Raw genomic sequence first — 18,419 nt, forward strand, 5'->3', positions numbered from 1 at the left:
AGGTGTTTTAAACCGTATCTTAACTGTGAAAGGGGCAAGTCGCTCTTGAACAATAAATTCCAACAGTCCTCAACTTACAACCCATTCGTTTAGTGAACTTTCTAAGTTACCGTAAAGGTAAAGGTAAAGGTTCCCCCACACATGCGTGCTAGTCGTTTCCGACTCTAGGGGCCGGTGCTCATCTCCGTTTCAAAGCCGAAGAGCCAGCGCTTGTCCGAGGACGTCTCCGTGGTCATGTGGCCGGCATGACTAGACACCAAAGGCGCACGGAACGCTGTTACCTTCCCACCGTAGTGGTCCCTATTTTTCTACTTGCATTTTTACGTGCTTTCGAACTGCTAGGTTGGCAGAAGCTGGGACGAGTAACAGGCGCTCACTTTGTTACGCGGCACTCAGGATTCGACCCGCCAAACTGCCGACCTTCTGATCGACAAGCTCAGCGTCCTAAAAGCTTACGACATTTCCCCCCCGCGTGACCGTTGCAGCATCCTCGTGGTCAAAATTGGGACAATTGGCAACTAGCACCTATTTATGACGGTCCCGGGATCCCCTCTGGTGACCTTCTGACAAGCAAACCCTATAGGGAAGCCAGGTTCGGTTAACAACCGTGTTACTAACTGAACAACTGAAGGACTTAACAACGATGTCAAGAAAGGCCATGAAGTGGGGCAAGACTCGCCTAGCACCTGTTTCGCTTAGCAGCCAAAATTTCTGGGCTCAACTGGGGGTCAGAAGCCGAGGACCACCTGTACGAGCTTACTCGCATTCCCAACTTTATTTCCACATTAATAACTGCAGCCGACAGCTAAAGCAGGAGGAATCTGTGCCGCGGATACAAGGAGGAGGCCCGTCCGTCTCTCCGACGACCCTTCAAAGCCTCACCGGTGATCGGCCACTTACTGTTTTTTTCAAGGGTAATCTTGGGGGCAAATCTGAAATAAATTCTTCAAATCGGATTAGCTCGTGGGCGTGGTGCAAGAGTGCTTCGGAAGCCTGGTTTTTATGAACCAGGATGATGTGGAAACCGTGGCGGTGCCTCAAGTCGCTGAGCTCCAAGGCAAAGTTGACATCAGCTGGAAGAAAAAAAGAAAAGACAGCCCCCCAAACCCCAAGTCAGCGGCTTTGGGAGGTTTTGATACTTTACACAAGGGTGCATTTCTCATAAGCATCTGTGGGGGCAACTTCGGATGGCAAGGGAGTTTGTGCCACAGCGCAAGTAACACCGCAATGAGTATTTGTTAAGATTTTTTTTAAAAATCTGCCTTTATTATTTTATAAGTAACTGAAGGCAGTGGCCGCACTCATCAGAAAAATCCACAGAAGGGGTAATTACTACTACTAAATTGATTGGGACCAAAGGTCAGCTGCCATTCTCCTTCCTCCTCTTTTTCCCCACAAGAGCTGTCAGATGGCTTGAGCTGTTGAGGTGGATTGGGCTGAGAACGAGGCACTAGCCCAGGGGTAGGCAACCTCGGCTCTTTTATGACTCGTGGACTTCAACTCCCAGAATTCCTGAGTCAGCAGAGCATAGCACAGCTGACTCAGGAATTCTGGGAGTTGAAGTCCACGAGCCATAAAAGAGCCGAGGTCGCCTACCCCTGCACTAGCCTAAAGTCACCCAGCTGGCTTTCGTATCTAAGGCAGGACTAGAACTCCTAAGCTCCTGGTGACTGGCCCAAAGTCACCCAGCCAGCTTTCCTGCTTAAGACGGGACTAGAACTCCCGGTCTCCTCACTTCCAGCCTGGAGCTTTAATCCATAAACCAAGCTGGCTCTCTTAATTGTGAAGCTCCCCTTATTTAGGACTTCGAATGCAACTAAGCAGATGGGTTTCGAAGCTTTGCAAGGATCAAAATGACGCCCCAATGAAGCGCCGTTGATACGTACTTGAGACAAGCACCACGGTGGCTGGTGCAGCGTGGGTGTCCGCAAACCTCCTAAGGCTCTGCCGGAGTTTGTCATCAGCAGCATTCTTGGCTGTGGCATTGATGTGTGCAACAGTCACCTAAGGGGTGGGGAGGGGGAGGAAAATTATATTTCAGGAAAAGATTAAACACAGCAGGTCCAAAAGTTGACAGATTTCCCCCCCCACCTCCCCCGAATCTTTTTGAGTGCGCACCTGGCAGTTGTTTAGCTCTTCAATAACCTCCCTGTTTTCCTTACTAATGTCACACACGCAAATGAACTCGGCCTCTCGGTGGCCTTTAAAAAACTTTTCACGGATGCGCTGGACCACCGCCACGGCGGAACGACCAGACGGGACTGAACAGTTTTCGATGTCCCAGAAGACCCCAATGGGAGGCAGGTTTTCCAGCAACTGGTTCGAGATGGCAATTTCCGGAGAGCCTGCGTTCAGAGAAAGATCCAGCACCTTAAAAATAACCGCACCTCTCCGACGAACTCCCTTCTCCCAACCTTTGCAACTTTTTAAGGCGGGTGGACTTCAAGTCCCAGAAATCCCCAGCTGACTTGAGGAATTCCGAGACTCTTAACAAGTTGCCCAGGTTGGGACACGCGGGGTTAACTGGAAAGTGAAAGCTGTGGTCAAAAGGACATTACCGTGTTTGGGACTCAGCTGGCCAAAGCTACTGGCTAAGAGAAGACTCTTCTCTTTCCTCGTTCCTTTGGTTCCACAGCCATTACACATGGGGAGAGAAAGGGGTGCCACCTGGGCATTGGGAGGAGGAATATCTGGCCACATTTTAGCTGCTTCTACTAGATTTTCTTGGGATGACTGCGGAGGAAAACAAAAAACATGCGCCATCGCCTTAGCACAACGATCCTGCACAGAAGCCAACCTCCACCAGCAGCTTTAGCTCCCGCAGAGGTATTCTTTAAAAAAGTTTGGCCAATTTGCCTGCTGGCGAACGGTTATTTCTTCCAACGTTACAGGGGGGTCCTCGACTTACATTCGTTCAGTGTGACCGAAGTTACAACGCTCCCCCCTCCCCCAAAAAGTATCTTACCGCAGTATTTCGCACTTATGACCTTGGCCGCATACCCGTGGCCACGTGGTCAAAATTCAGACGCGCGTATTATTATTTATGACGGCTGCAGCGTCCCGGGATCATGCGATCCCCTTTCGCGACCTTCTTGTCAAAAGTCAACGGGGAAGCCAAGATCCACTTAACGAACGGGTGTTACTAACCTAACAACTGCACTGATGCAGTTCACACACACACACACACACACACACACACACAAAAGGGGGCCAAAACTCGTTTGGCAACTGTCATGCTTAGCGATGGCAATTTGGGGCTCAATTGTGGCCGTAAGTCGAGGGCTACCTGTAACGGCCCACCCGCGGCAGCTGTTTTGAAAGGCCTGGATGTTGCCTGGACAGGTGCTCAGGCCAGCTGGCCCTCGAACCGAAGGGCCCGCCCGACCTCAGGAACCGATTAGCTTCCCAGTGGCTTAGTGTATTAAAAACGGGAGGTACAAACCTTGCTTAAACATTCCGTGCAGTGGTGAGAGCCCTTTAAGTAAAGGGGAGGTGAAACCTTTAGGTGCAGCGAGTTGGTGCAAAGGCAAGGCATTCGCTCCGGCTGAGCCAGGTGCTCCTCGGAGAGTCCCGCCGCCCCACTGAATTCAGGACAGGAAAAGTAGCCAGGAGCCGTGCAGCCCGGATGGGGGGGAAACGGATGCATTTTGTGCAGGCTACCGTGACAGGCTTGGAAGTGGAGTTTCCCGCAGCAGGAGAAGTGGGGGCACGAAGGGAGCGTGCTTTCCCGGCACACGCCAGCCACGTTGCTTCTCGCCGGGCCGTTCTTGAGCGAGGAGGAGGAGGAGGAGGAGGAGGACTGGCAAGCCAACTCTGAGCCTATCTGCCAAGTGATCGTCCCAGGGTTGGGGGCGTTTAAGACCGTCCCGGGGCGAATCAAGCTGCTGCTGCTGCTGCTGTTGACGCCACCACCACCGCCACCACCGATGTTGCCGCCGCCGCCGCCACCGCCACCACCAAAGTGCAACTGAGGAACCCGAGGGGAGGAGTCAGAGCCATGAGAACAGCAGCTTACTTTGGGGTTGGGTGGGAGCTGGATTTGCTTGGGCTGGAGAGAGTGGACGTCGGGGAGGGGAAGGGCCGCAAACGGCTGCAGAGGAGCGTGGCGAGCCGAGGGGGCCTCCTTCAGCTCTGCAGCACCTTTCCTGTTCTCCATGGGCTTGTTCTGAGAGAGAGAGAGAGAGAGAGAGAGAGAGAGAGGAAGGAGAGAGAGAGAGAGAGAGAGAGAGAGAGAGAGAGAGAGAGAGAGAGAGAGAGAGAGAGAAAGCGACAAACGGAGGCGAGGTGAGGTTGCTGAAGATGTGCAAAAAGGATTTCAGACCGGAAAACTTCAAGTTCAGTAGAAGCACAGGTAGTCCTTGACTTAGACCAGCTGTTTAGCGACCGTTTGAAGCTACACCACCCACCCAAAAAGGTACTTACGACCTGAATTCATAGTTCAGATGGCTAGGCTCTTCCTGTGGTCATGTGATCATATTTTGGGCACTTGGCCATGGCTATTTGCAGCACCTCAGTCACATGACCACGGGCTCTATGGGCCTTTTTTTTTTGCGCCAGAAACTGCTAAGCTTGTAAGCCGCCCTGAGTCTTCGGAGAAGGGCGGGATATAAATGGAATTAAAATTTAAAAAAACCTGGTGTTGACTTCCAGTTTCTGGCAAAATGCAGCCATCGTAGACAATGGGCTTGCTTAACAACCATGGATCCGCTTTAACAACCACGGTGATTTTTAACTATTTTAACTCTGGTCCCTAAGCAACCAGTTGCACGTTGGGGACTACTTGCACATCACATCAATTTAGCATTCCACTTAATAAACGTTCAGTCCATACTCTACCGTTTTTGCAGCAAGGGGAAAATTCTGTTCGGTAACTGAAAAACAGTTAGAAAATTTCCAGAGCCAGGGCTTCGCATCGTTATCCTGCAGCTGAAGCCATCCGAGTGATCTAGGACAGACGTTCTGCGCTATTTTTCCTTCCATTATATGTCCAAACAGAAGTCAACATTCTCCTCTCTTTCCTCTTCTTTCATTCTAACTGCGAAAAATGTGTATAATTCACAAGATCAGATAACATGCCATCGAAATACCTAGTTATTCAACATGCCCGACACATTTATATCACCTTTCTGAGCGGCTGAGCAAAAGGCAGAATTCTTTAAAAAAAAAAACAATAACAAATATTGATTTTCAGAAATCACGCGGGTGTGCAGAACCTGTGACCTACTGGATGTTGCAGAATCGCAAGTCCGAAGACCTTTGCAATTGGTTGAGCTGAACATGCTCACTGAAAATCGTAGTGCTGCCTTCACGCTGCTTATTAAAAGCACCTTGATTATAACTAGCTTCTCAAGGAACTCATTGCTGATGCCCTGGAGTAGCAACTAAAACAATTCAAGTCAATTAGGTATTATCTTAACGCTGAAGACATGCTACAGAAAGGTGCGTGCGGGGTCACAAACATGTCCCCCCCCCAAACCCAGCCAACTTGCAAGACAGGTCATAGGTGAAATAAAATTCCACCGTTGTTGTTATTCCCTGTTCTGTTGCTTTTAGAAACCGAACGATTGTAGTGAATTTAAAAACTACAAGTCTTAAAAGTGCCAAGTCTGAAGAGTCCTGAGCTAGCTGCTAGTGGTACATATTAATAAACATGGATAAATCCATCATACATTTGCCAGAGCAAAGGGAAAGGGATTCACCAAAGGAACAGCCACCGAAGAAATTAAAATTGGTATTCCCCCCCCCCTTTTCCCTACAGTTTGTAATATTTTATTAGATTATAGAATAAAATACAAAAGCAAACAGTAGGACACAGTGGGGAGGAAAAAAGGGGGGGAAGTGAGGGGGAGAAGGGAAAAAGAACAAGCTTCCTCTGTTGCAGTAGAACAGGCGTCTTCAAACTTGGCCCTTTTATCACTTGGGGGACTTCAACTCCCAGAATCCCTCAGCCAGGCACGCTGGCTGAGGAATTCTGGGAGTTGAAGTCCACTCTTCTTAAAGTCTATATCAGGGGTCTTCAAACCAGGCAGGCCCTTTTATCACTTGTGGACCAACTCCCAGAATCCCTCAGCCAGGCACGCTGGCTGAGGAATTCTGGGAGTTGAAGTCCACTCGTCTTAAAGTCTCTATCAGGGGGTCTTCAAACCTGGCCCTTCGATGACTTGGGGACTTCAACTCCCAGAATCCCTCAGCCAGGCACGCTGGCTGAGGAATTCTGGGAGTTGAAGTCCACTCTTCTTAAAGTCTCTATCAGGGGGTCTTCAAACCTGGCCCTTTGACGACTTGGGGACTTCAACTCCCAGAATCCCTCAGCCAGGCACGCTGGCTGAGGAATTCTGGGAGTTGAAGTCCACTCTTCTTAAAGTCTATATCAGAGGGTCTTCAGACCAGGCAGGCCCTTTTATCACTTGTGGACCAACTCCCAGAATCCCTCAGCCAGGCACGCTGGCTGAGGAATTCTGGGAGTTGAAGTCCCCAAGTCGTCCAAGGGCCAAGTGGGAAGACCCCTGCAGCAGAAGGCAGCGCCGAACCCCAACCTTTTTCACTTTCCCACATTACAAACTAGCCATTGCTGTAACAACAAAGGAATCTAACCAGTAAAGCCCCCAATTCACGCCCCACTCTTGTTTTTTCTTTTTTTTAAAAAAAAAAGCCGTCAACTTTTTTTTGACACCTTGCTAAGCACCGGCGGCGGGTCTCACATACCGTCACGTCCTAACAAGTGGGCCAATCTGTGAAGAGGTTGGAAAGCCCCGATCTGATCCGGAGCACCCCTGCAATGCTCTTCCCTCCCCCCCCCCACCCTCCCTCCCTCCCCAGGTTGCCTTTTAGGGAGGCCTGGCAGAAGCGCTTCTGAGCCCCCCCGAGAGCGACGCCCAGCGCAGAGCTCGGGGCCCGCCCGGAGAGCCAATACTGAGCCAGCCCGGGCTTCCCTCGCCACAGCCGGAGCTGCGAAGGCGGCGGCCGGGCAGGGGCGGCGTCCCCAGAGCAAACCCCAGCGCTCCCCTGGAGGAACCGCCGCGGCATTCGCCTTCCTCTCCAGCCCTGCCCGGCCCCCCCCGTCCTCCTCCTCCTCCTCCTCCCGACACTCCCCTCCCTTCCCGCGCCGGGACTCAGCCCCGAGCCTGAACTAGCTGGCCGGCTGCAAGCCCGGCGGGCCGGGCTGGGTTGAGCTGGGATGCGTGTCGTGTCGTGTCGTGTGAACGCGCGCCCAGGAGCCACTCACCGCCCTCCGTCGCATCCCAGCGCCCGCCGTCGCCGCCGCCGCCTCTTCTTTGTTTTGCTCCCGCTGCGCCCTCCCACTCCCTCCCCGCGCGCTTCCGCTTCCGCCGCGGCCAGCGGCGCTTCCGGCCGCCGACGGGAAGAGAGAGAGAGAGAGAGCTGTCGTAAAAGCGTCGCGAAGGGAGCCCCCCCCACATACACGCACACACGCCCGCCCGCCCATCTCCGGTCTAGCCGTGCCTCTCGTTGGTCCTGGGAGGTCGGCTGGCCTCTTCCCTGGCTTTGGCCGGAAAGAGGTGTCTCCAGATGTTGTGGGACTCCAGGTTCCATTATTCCCAGCCTTTGCATACATACGTATACGTACGCGCACATACAGATGTATATGTACTCTGTGTGTGTGTGTGTATGTGTATGGTATTGCTATATAATTTTTCATATGAATGCTTTATAATATATATGCATATATACTATTTAATATATAAGTTTAATATATACTATTTAATATATGAGTTTAATATATACTATTTAATATATAAGTTTAATATATACTATTTAATATATAAGTTTATACTATTTAATATATAAGTTTAATATATACTATTTAATATATAAGTTTAATATATTAATCCAATAAAATAAATAAGTTGTTGTTGTTAGCTGCAAAGTCGTGTCCGACCCATCGCGACCCCATGGACAACGTTCCTCCAGGCCTTCCTGTCCTCTACCATTTTCTGGAGTCCTTTTAAGCTCACGCCTCCTGCTTCAGGGACTCCATCCAGCCACCTCATTCTCTGTTGTCCCCTTCTTCTCTTGCCCTCAACCTTTCCCAGCATTAGGCTCTTCTCCAGTGAGTCCTTCCTTCTCATTAGGTGGCCAAAGGATTTGAGTTTCAGCTTCAGGATCTGGCCTTCTAAAGAGCAGTCAGGGTTGATCTCCTCTAGGACTGACCGGTTTGATCGCCTTGCAGTCCAAGGGACTCGCAGGAGTCTTCTCCAGCACCATAGTTCAAAGGCCTCGATTCTTTGGCGCTCGGCCTTTTTTACGGTCGAACTTTCACTGCCATACATTGCAACGGGGAAGACCGTAGCCTTGACTATACGCACTTTTGTTGACAGGCTGATATATAAGCCATACCCTTCTGAGATTCGAACCTGGGTTGACTGCGTCTTAAGCAGTTGTTTTAACCCCTAGGCCACAGGCTCTCTCTCTCTCTCTTTGTTAGCTAAGAAGCAAGGGAGATATGTGTTAAATGTTGGTTAAGCATTCAGAATACACTTGCTTGGTCCCAGACACGGGACAAATCTTATTTCCTGTTTCAGCCTAGCCAAAGGCCATCTACAGGCAGTAGCCAAAGCAGTGGCAGCTCATATTTGTGTAAATTTTTTGGCTTGCTAACAAAGAATAAAGGGAGACCGATATGATCATTTCAAACTTATTTGTTCTCATCAGTCATATATATATATATATATATATATATATATATATATATATATATATATATATATATATATATATATATATATGTTTCTCCTTTATATGTCTGTGTGTGTGTGTATGTGTATATGCATATATGAATATGTATATATTATGTATATATGTATATGTACGTGTGCGTGTATAGAATAAATATAGAATGAAAGGATAAGATGTTAATATTATAACATGTCATATATCCTTTCTATAATATTAACACCCTATCCTTTTATTCTATATTATTTATACTGTATTCTATTAAAATGGGCACACACATATACAGTATCAGCAATAAAACAACTGCAACCATTTCACATTTTAATTCTGCTTTTTATTTAACTATTTCGTTTTTGGTTCTAAAGTCCTATAGCAAGTCAGAGATTCCTCAGAGATTTTTTTTCCCAGGGCATGTTTGTGTATGCTTTGTGCGAAGGGGTTTAAAAGTGTCCAGAAGCGTGGATTTTTGTATCATCTGAAAATGGGAAGATTCCGAAGAACGAGCTGTTGTACAGAACACGAAGCGGAAAGGTGATTTCAGACACCAATGCCCTTCCAATTCAACATGATTTATCTCAGACATGGTTGAATATAAATGAAACCTTATTTGGTCATTAGGAGCAGCAGGAAAAAAAAAATAATCTAGAACAAGTCTCCAAAATTATTCTAAACTGATGGGGATCTAATTTAACATTCTTCATTTCTTTCATGGGAACCCTTTGCCAGATACTTTTCAAGATGTGTCTTCTTTAATACGGCAAACACGAGCAGAAGCAGTTTGAGGACTTCTTCCAGATGGTGGAACAGTTGGTGGCTATTGCAACAGTCAGAGCTAATCTTAACAGCATCTCCAGTCTTTTCATTATGCCAATACGGGACTAAATTGGTAAGATGAAGCTTACGATCTTGTTAGTGTTGAGCTTGGGCTGTTGGGAAATTTAAGTAGGAGGACACCACCCCCCTCTAGTCTATTGCAAGCAAAGTTTCAAACAACCAGCTGCTTCTCAGTCTCTGCCGTCTCTAAAATGAAATAAAATTATCATTATTTATTTATTTATTTATTCATTCATTTTACAGGACTCTAGGCCGCTTACAGTGAGTGCAGAGAGTCCCCAGCTTATCTGGCTAGAGTTTCCATTGCTAACAAGACAGTTCTTAAGTGAATCACGCCCAGTTTTAACGACCGTTTTTGCCTGGGTTGTTCAGCAAATCTGGTGTCCCCCCCACATTGACTTGACGTATTGAAAGCTGGCTGGGAAAGTTGTAAATGGTGATCACGTGATCCCAGGACCCTGCAGGTATTGTAAATACATGCTGGTTGCCAAGCACCCATATTTGGATCATGTGGCCATAGTTGAAAGCACGAGGATCAGTTGTAAATCACTATTTTCAGTCTCAATGTAACTTCATACAGTTGCTAAATGAATGGTTGTAAACTTGCAATGATTGTAATGTGACAGATATTTGAGTCACCAGGTAAGTGCTAAATAAACACATCCCAAAGGTGCTTTTTCAGGAGGCAACTAATAATAATAATAATGTTGGAAGGGACCTTGGAGGTCATCTAGTCCAACCCCCTGCCAAGGCAGGAAACCCTATACCATTTCAGACAAATGGCTGTCCATTCTCCTCTTAAAAATTTCCAGTGTTGGAGCATTCACCACTTCTGGAGGCAGGTTGTTCCACTGGTTAGTTGTTCTAACTGTCAGGAAGTTTCTCCTTAGTTCTAGGTTGCTTCTCTCCTTGATTAGTTTCCATCTGTTGCTTCTTCTCCTGCCTTCAGGGGCTTTGGAGAATAGCTTGACTCCCTCTTCTTTGGGGCAGCCCCTGAGATATTGGAGCACTGCTATTATGTCACCCCAACTGGACTTTCTTGTTTTTCTTTGAAGACGTTTTGCATCCCATCCAAGAAGCTTCTTCAGCTGGATGGTGGGGAGTGGAAGGATTTATATTCCTTGCTTGCAGCTGGTCATTTGCATTCTTTTAGAGAGTCGTTGAGGCCACTTGGAGGTGTGTCTGTGTCCTCGGGGTCACCTGAGTAGGCGTGCAAATGGGTGTGGAGCCTTCTTGGCTGCAAGGATGTTTTCTGCCCTGTGTCCCTTCACTGTGAAAGACAGGCGCAGACAGTTGGGGATGTTGTCTGTGTTGTCTGCAACTCAAACTGAAGCAGCAATGGCTCCACACACATTTGCACTACTCAGGTGACCCTGAGGACACAGATAAACCTCCAAGTGGCCTCGACAACTCTCAGAAAGAGAACTAACGCCCAGAGAACTAACTAACTAACGAATCTAAATCCTTCCATCTCCCCCACCATCTAGTCAGAGCTGAAGAAGCTTCATGGATCAGAAGCGAAATGTCTTCAAAGAAAAACAAGAAAAGCCCAGTTGTCTCCTGAAAAAACATCTTTGGGACAACCATGAACTGGATGACCGAGAATCTCCATAGACGCTTCTAAATAAGCCGTTTTAATTTATTTATTTGGTGGTGTGTTAGGGAGGTGGGACACCTTACCACACTGAAGGGGCATCTCTACCGGGACAAAATTTCGACTGCACAGGTGCCTGAAGGTTGCAGCTAAATTACAGGCTGCTTTGATGCTCTGTAGTTCACACAGATCAGCTTTGCACCAGTGGTAGAACGGTTCAGGACTCACCTGAAAAGGAAGAGAAAAATGTTCAGATATTTATTGGGCAAATGCAGCATTCTCTTTTAGTCTGGCTCAAGTGAAGAACATCTGTTTGAACATTCTGGTAAAACACAGAAGTAGAAGGATTTTTGGGGGGCAGGAAAAGCATCCATACAGCTGTTGTGTAAACCAATGAGGGAGAAAGAAAGAAAAAAAGAAAGGAGAAAGAAAGAGGAAAAAGAGAAAGAGAAGAAAGAAAAAAGGAGAAAGAACGAGAAAAAGAAAGAAAGGAAAAAAGAGAAGAAAAAAAAGAGAAGAAAGAAAAAGAAAAAAAGAATCAAAGATGCAAAACAAAGAAAAGAACATCGAATAAGTAGCTTCCCATTTTTTTACAGCAGTTATAATCATAGGTATAAATGTGCTTCTTATTCTGTGACTACAACATAGAATCATTGGGCTGGAAGGGACCTTGGAGATCTTCTAGTCTAACCCCCCCTGCCAAGGGCAGTTCTTACAATTCATCCCAGACAAATGTTTCCAACTCACTTTTTTCTACCATCTATTTTTTCTTCTTCTTATCAGCCAATCCCTAAATCATTTATACATCATTAGAAGTATATTCTTACCACTCCAAAACAGTTCCTAAAAGGGGAGGCGGAGTCCTGGAAAAAGACCTGGCAGATTTCAGCGCTCTGCACATTGATGCAAGATTTGTCGTCTCTCTGGACCTCACTGCAACGGTCGTTCACCTTGGAGGAGAAAATCAAACACACCACTGTCAGTATAAGCAATTCAGAGTTTGCCTTGGGTAGCGTATGCCCGCCTTGAAGGATAAGGTTATTTGCCCAGCATGAACGGCTAGGCCTTCAGCAAATATCACATCTCTAAAGAGACCAGCCATTCATACATATTTTATGAGTTTCGCCATCGGCACAAATCTTGGTTCGTTTGCTTTGTCGCTACTTTCAACTGTGTCTTGACTGCTCCTGTACGGTACAAAATTTCTGCTGCTCAGCCTTGCCTTGCCTTGCCTTGCCTTGCCTTGCCTTATCTTATCCCATCCCATCCCATCTTATCTTATCTTATCTTATCTTATCTTATCTTATCTTATCTTATCTTATCTTATCATCTTATCTTATCTTATCATCATCTTATCTTATCTTATCTTAGGCAACAGTTATTGCATCTCTCCTTTTAGGCTAATAAAGATAAACATTTCCCGGTCTACTCGTTTCCTACTTTAGGGCCTGGTGCCCATCTCCATTTCTTGGATGAGGAAGCCAGCATTTTCCCAAGACATATTCCGTGGCCATGTGGCCAGCATGGCTATATGCCAAAGGCACACGGAATGCCATTACCTTCCCACCGAAGTGGTACCTATTTATCTACTCGCATTTGCATGCTTTCGAACCGCTAGGTGGGCAGCAGCTGAAGCAAATAACAGGAACTCACCCCATCATGCAGCGCTCGGGCCTTGAACCCAGGCTGTCAGCTTTAGCTCTGTGTCTTCGACCACTGAGCTATCGTGCCCGCTAGCCCTATCTTAGACAATGGTTATTGCATCTTTCCTTTTAGGCTACGAAAGTTCCGTATTTCCTCTGCTAAATACCTGCCAGGCTTGTATGAATTCTGACAAGCTTTTAGCCAGGGTGCGGTCTGGAAGCGTCCATTCATTGCCAGCTTCGTTATCGTTGGTGCCAAAAAGACCAGCAGACACACCTAGAAAGAACAGGGGGAAAAATGAAACGCTGCAGATTGCAAAGGCAGCTTTGGCAAGAATCAGAGAATGTACCACGCTGCTATATTATTTTAATGTTCTAAGAGGGCATTTAAGAAACATCCGTTCATTCTTAAAGGGAATGCTTATGTCATATCTGAATGCTTCGGACAAACCATGATGCCATCCATCCAAGGTGAAGGTGCAGAAATCGTAACGAAGGTCACAGAAAATCAAGGCTCCATCAGCTGCAGTCATTTCAACATGGTTTGCGTCCACCTGGATGGTGGTGCCATTTTCTTGGAGACGAATGTCAAAACTCCCGCAGTCCTTCAACAGGGATGTGTTGTACTGCTTGTAGATCTATTTGAAAAAAAAGTTAAAAAAAAACCAGTTTTGGGAGACTGCTCACAAAAGGCTAAGTGCAAGCCAGTAGAAATATATGGTTGATTTAGGTTACTCTTAAATCTTAGCTGAGTATGTAGGCTGAGTCTCTTTCCCATCCAAAATTGAACTCGAACTAGAGTTGATGTAGGTCAGGGGTAGGCAGCCCTGGCTCTTTTATGACTCGTGGACTTCAACTCCCAGAATTCCTGAGCCAGCATGGCTCAGCTTGGAAACCTCTCTCTTTCCCCTCAGCATGGCTGGCTCAGGAATTCTGGGAGTTGAAGTCCACGAGTCATAAAGCGGCCTAGGCCTAGGCCAGGGGTAGGCAACCTGGCTCTTTTATGACTCGTGGACTTCAACTCCCAGAATTCCTGAGCCAGCATGGCTCAGCTTGGAAACCTCTCTCTTTCCCCTCAGCATGGCTGGCTCAGGAATTCTGGGAGTTGAGGTCCACGAGTCATAAAGCGGCCTAGGCCTAGGCCAGGTGTAGGCAACCTGGCTCTTTTATGACTCGTGGACTTCAACTCCCAGAATTCCTGAGCCAGCATGGCTCAGCTTGGAAACCTCTCTCTTTCCCCTCAGCATGGCTGGCTCAGGAATTCTGGGAGTTGAAGTTCATGAGTCGTAAAAGAGCCAAGGTTGCCTACCCCTGATCTAGGTGATCCAACCTAGATCCAATCTAGAACTAAGGAGAAATTGGGAGAAGAATTCATCAATGGAATGGCTTGCTTCTAGATGGGTGTTCCATTACTGGAGGTTTTCAAGAAGAGATTGGAAAGCCAATTTTCCAGAATGGTATGGGGTCTCCTGCTCAACCAGGGGGTTGGATGAGAAGACTTCCAAGGTGCCTTCCAAACATATTGTTCAATATTCTATGTTCTATGAGCCCAAATTCTTGGTTTAGTACCTTAGGATTTGTTGTTATGTTATCCAAAATAGGGAAGGATGGATAGTTGACATACGTATCACCAGGTTGGAAATATCAAAAAAATACCTAAAAGCTTGGATGCACCTTTAATTAACTTTAGCATCTCCATCCATTCATTGTGCTTTTGTCAGGACTGATAATAGCTAAAACTTTAATTCAAGATCCAACTTTTACCTTCTGTTCGGGGTAAATGATGACAACTCTTTTGTTCATGTTGAGGTATAGAGACCTGTCCACACCACTGCTCTGGTTTAGGATGATTGTAAAGGCATTCTGGGAAAAATCTTTGGCCAGCAGCATACTGCAGTTGGAGGTCAAGCTGTACGTTTTTCCATCAAATGTCCATAGGTGCTTGGTACCCATCAACAAGGCATGATCTGGGTGGGGTCCAAACATAGCATCACATAGTTACTTCAAGGAGTCCAATCTTGGCCACGTCAAGACCTGTGGACTTCAACTCCCAGAAATCCCCAGCCAGCATGGCCGTTTTGTCTGAAAAAGATCAGACTTTAGGACACCCTGACTAAACCCTAACATTATTCTGAAACATGGCATTGAATTCAAATTTTATCCTAGCTGTCTTTGAGACTAGTCTTCATTGTCTAGAAGCCATCTAGATGCCTTCATCCTTCAACTATGGAATGGAAAAGTTGATAATTTAGCCAGGTCAAGACCTGTGGACTTCAACTCCCAGAAATCCCCAGCCAGGTCTTAAAAGTTGCCAAGGTTGGACATCCTGGGTTACTTCTTGGTCTTGTAGAGTCCCTTGTGGGGAGAAGGACCTTTTCAGTGGGGGGAAATTCACAACCAGCATGTTACAAACAAACAAACAAACAAAGATTAGCTCCCTCATCATCATCATCTTTCAAGAGCTGTAAAAGAAGCGGAGGGATCGAAATGAAGGTGCTCCAAGAACTTACGTTCGAAAGGGCTCTCCATGACGGCTCGCTTGAGTTTGTAATATTCTGCAGCCAGATTGATGTGATATAAGCTTAGAAGGGACTTCATGACTTTCTCTTCAATGACGTGGTTTGTCAGGTTGACCAAATCTAATGTGGCCTCTCCTTCGGGCATGGCAGGCAAACTCAGTGCCACAGAACAGTTCCTGCAAGGCATCCACGCGGGTGAATTATTGACTTGAAGCAGCTTTGAAAACGCAGCCGTAAAACTCAAGAGCCAGCTTAACAACCACAACTGTGCTCATAAGTCTGTTGCTAAGTGAGTTTGCCTTCATTTTACGACCTTTTTTTTTGCCATAGCGGCTAAGTGAATCACTTAAGTTGTTTATTTAGCAACCCGGTTGTAAAGCTCGCTTCCCCGCTTGTCAGAAAAATCACAAAAGTGGATGACCTTTTGCACCAAGGGAAGTGGTTGACTATTTCTGTACTTCTTGATCTTATCTACTGAGTGCCAGCTTGACCCCATGTGTGACGCCCCTTGTGTGACAAAGTGATAAGCAAGGAAAGCATACATATGTGTGTGATCCTCAGCTCGGGGTTTCCTCTTCTTTGGAGGGACCCCCATCTTTAATCAGCTGAAGGAACGTGTGTCATGGTTCCGATTAATGAGACAGTTCAAACAAAATTCAGGCATTTTTTATCTAAAAAGTCTTAATAAAGAAATGCAGCATCGGCACTCATGGATAGATGCCAGAATCTGAAATTTCCTCCCCTAAGCCCATATATCATACACAATTCCCACCCTTATTTACATGTCATAAATCACATTATCCAATTAGTTTCACTTCCCTTTCTGTGCGCCGCTATTTCTTATCTTCTCAAAATAGCCGTTTGACATTTCCCTCCCTTCTGTGATTCAAAGCGAAGCAGTTGAAACAAAAGGCTGCCTCTTATATTGTCAGTGCAAAAACATGTCAATGTTTGCAGCACTGACAACGTGTATCGAGGCAAATGCCTGGACTCTGTCTTTATTTTACCAAGCCACACCTCAGAACCGGCACAAAAGTTGTAAGTTGAGGACCACATGAAAAGCCTGTTAGCGTTGAGGGAAGATAGTCCTCAACATACAAGTACAGTTGGGACATATCCAGAGGCGAAACGAGGAGAAGACAGCCATGTAATCAGAAATCATAAAAGAGAGGGGGGAAAAAGTCCACAGTTTGCTACCTGGATGAAAATCTGTACAGATTCGATATAGATTTTCGGAGCTTGCTCAACATTCGGGATAATTTGGCTTCTGCCCAGTTTAGTATCTGTTGGGTTGCCTGTTGTCATGATAAAATAATAATCAGGTAGAGATTTTATTATTAAAACAGAATTAAGCATTTAAACGCCAAACGAGCGTACGTTTATTTATGCATTATATTTTTAGTTCAGGGCTGTTGTGCAACTCTTCCCTGCTTTACAAGGAAAACACCCATCATATAGTACTACAGAAATAATTAAAAAAAAACCATCAGAACAAATATTTAATTGATCTTTAAACTGGAGGACAGGAACGGTGGGTCTGTGAAAAGAAGAAATGGTTCAAAATAAAAACCAAAATTCTCATCCGGTACTCCTTTCCTTGAGTTCCGTGATGTTTATTTCTGAGCGTGGAATTGTACTCCCAAATTCTCAGCCTGGGAACAGAGCTGGGGAAGGATGAAGAAAGTCTGCAACTTGACCAGACCTTCTCAGAATAATTTATTCCAGGGGGAAGAGTCTTCTTGTCAAACGTTGCTCAGAAAAGGCAGTCCAAACAAGAGTCCAGCAATTGTGGCTGACAAACATTCATTTACATTGTGCACGAAACCCCAGAGCATCAGAGTAAACATGGATATCTAAGGAAATATTGAAATCTGCAAGGTAGCAGGAAGGACATTATAATTGAAAGGGAGGGGGGGGGGTTGATCACAACACCGTGCCTGCCATCTTGTAGGTTTTGACACCACCACCTAAAATTAAAACAGTGATTTCCAGATTATTTATGTTCAGCAGAAGAATTGGGATCCATTGCCTAGCGGTAGTCCCGTTGGGGGAATGCCAGACAGACTTGAAGGAGGATCAAGCAGGGACCTAGCCTGGAGTCCTTGCAATTGTTGTTAGGGGAAGGCAAATAGTGTGCAGTGATTCTTGTAGCCTAGGTAGAAAGCAATAAAGTTGCTGACTAAAGCTATTCTCTGGTCACTTGAGTCCGACAGATCCCTATTCTCTAGTTAAGGTTTGGACAGGAATCTGATTTCAGTTTATTTGTGGAAGCCACATATAACAGGAAGTGGGAGATTTTACTCACAAGATCTGGCCAAGCACATGGAAGCATGCACCCTCATTGTTCTCTTTGAGAGGATCAAGGCAGCATCCTTGCAGCCTGTTAAGAAAAGTCCTACACGGAACTGTGTGCAAGAGAAAGTCTATAATACCAACCACATCAAAGCCAGTTTTCAGAAATCTCATTGCAACCTGGATGGGTTCCATCAGCCATACGTCTTTCACAACATTGGGCACCAGTGCCTGAACTTTCTTCAGATACGCATCGGTCTTCTGTTGCCAAACTTCATCCAACGGTTTCAAAGTCACATCATAGTAGGCATCTTTTAAGGTGGTTAGTGGCTCTTGAGTAAGATGTTTTTAAAACACAGGAAGAACAAAACTATTAAAATCATGAAGATCTACCATAAAGCCCTATCATCTTGAAGGAGCTTTAATAGGTATTTTCTAAGAACTTAACGGCCAATGTCCTTCACATCTGCTAAAATCCAAGTAATTCTTTCCCAGGGCAATCCCCACGGTGTTTTCTTTAGCGAGATTTGTTGACACAAAAGGAATGAGATTACAAGAATTCCAGCACTTAAATTATTTTAAGCTTAAAGTCATGTATCCAGTGGTGGAATTCAAATACCTGAACAACTAGTTCTCTTATTTGATGCAGGTCTGGGCTTCCGAGGTTTAGAACGGACTTCCAGAAGTGGCATCCATGCACTTCCGGCAGGCCGTTCTAGGCCTAGGAGCCCTCTGAAGCCTACAATGGACTTTCGGAAATGGCATCCATGCACTTCCGGTGGGCCGTTCTAGGCCTGGGAGGAAAAATATCTTAATCATTCTTTCTGTATAAATCACAACATATTT

The 18,419-nt window shown here is 46.1% G+C and overlaps 1 protein-coding gene across 4 annotated transcripts in view; it reads right to left on the bottom strand.

The window, feature by feature from the left end:
- Positions 1–7,311, bottom strand: part of MARF1 (meiosis regulator and mRNA stability factor 1) — a 33,626-nt gene extending 26,315 nt beyond the window's left edge. For 2 of the 4 annotated variants that reach the window (XM_083372729.1, XM_083372727.1), the window contains exons 1-7: positions 7,226–7,311; positions 4,837–5,035; positions 3,443–4,165; positions 2,559–2,733; positions 2,119–2,345; positions 1,887–2,004; positions 901–1,073 (exon numbers count right to left, since the gene is read on the bottom strand). In XM_083372729.1, coding sequence (XP_083228855.1) covers positions 901–1,073; positions 1,887–2,004; positions 2,119–2,345; positions 2,559–2,733; positions 3,443–4,165; positions 4,837–4,980 — 1,560 coding nt within the window. In that variant the 5' untranslated portion in view covers positions 4,981–5,035; positions 7,226–7,311. The remainder of the gene's footprint in view (positions 1–900; positions 1,074–1,886; positions 2,005–2,118; positions 2,346–2,558; positions 2,734–3,442; positions 4,166–4,836; positions 5,036–7,225) is intronic. The other 2 variants (XM_083372730.1, XM_083372728.1) reach the window with 2 other exon arrangements.
- Between the last annotated feature and the right edge of the window lie 11,108 nt (positions 7,312–18,419).

Source organism: Vipera ursinii (genome assembly GCF_947247035.1).
Source record: "Vipera ursinii genome assembly, chromosome: 13".
NCBI lineage: Eukaryota > Metazoa > Chordata > Lepidosauria > Squamata > Viperidae > Vipera > Vipera ursinii.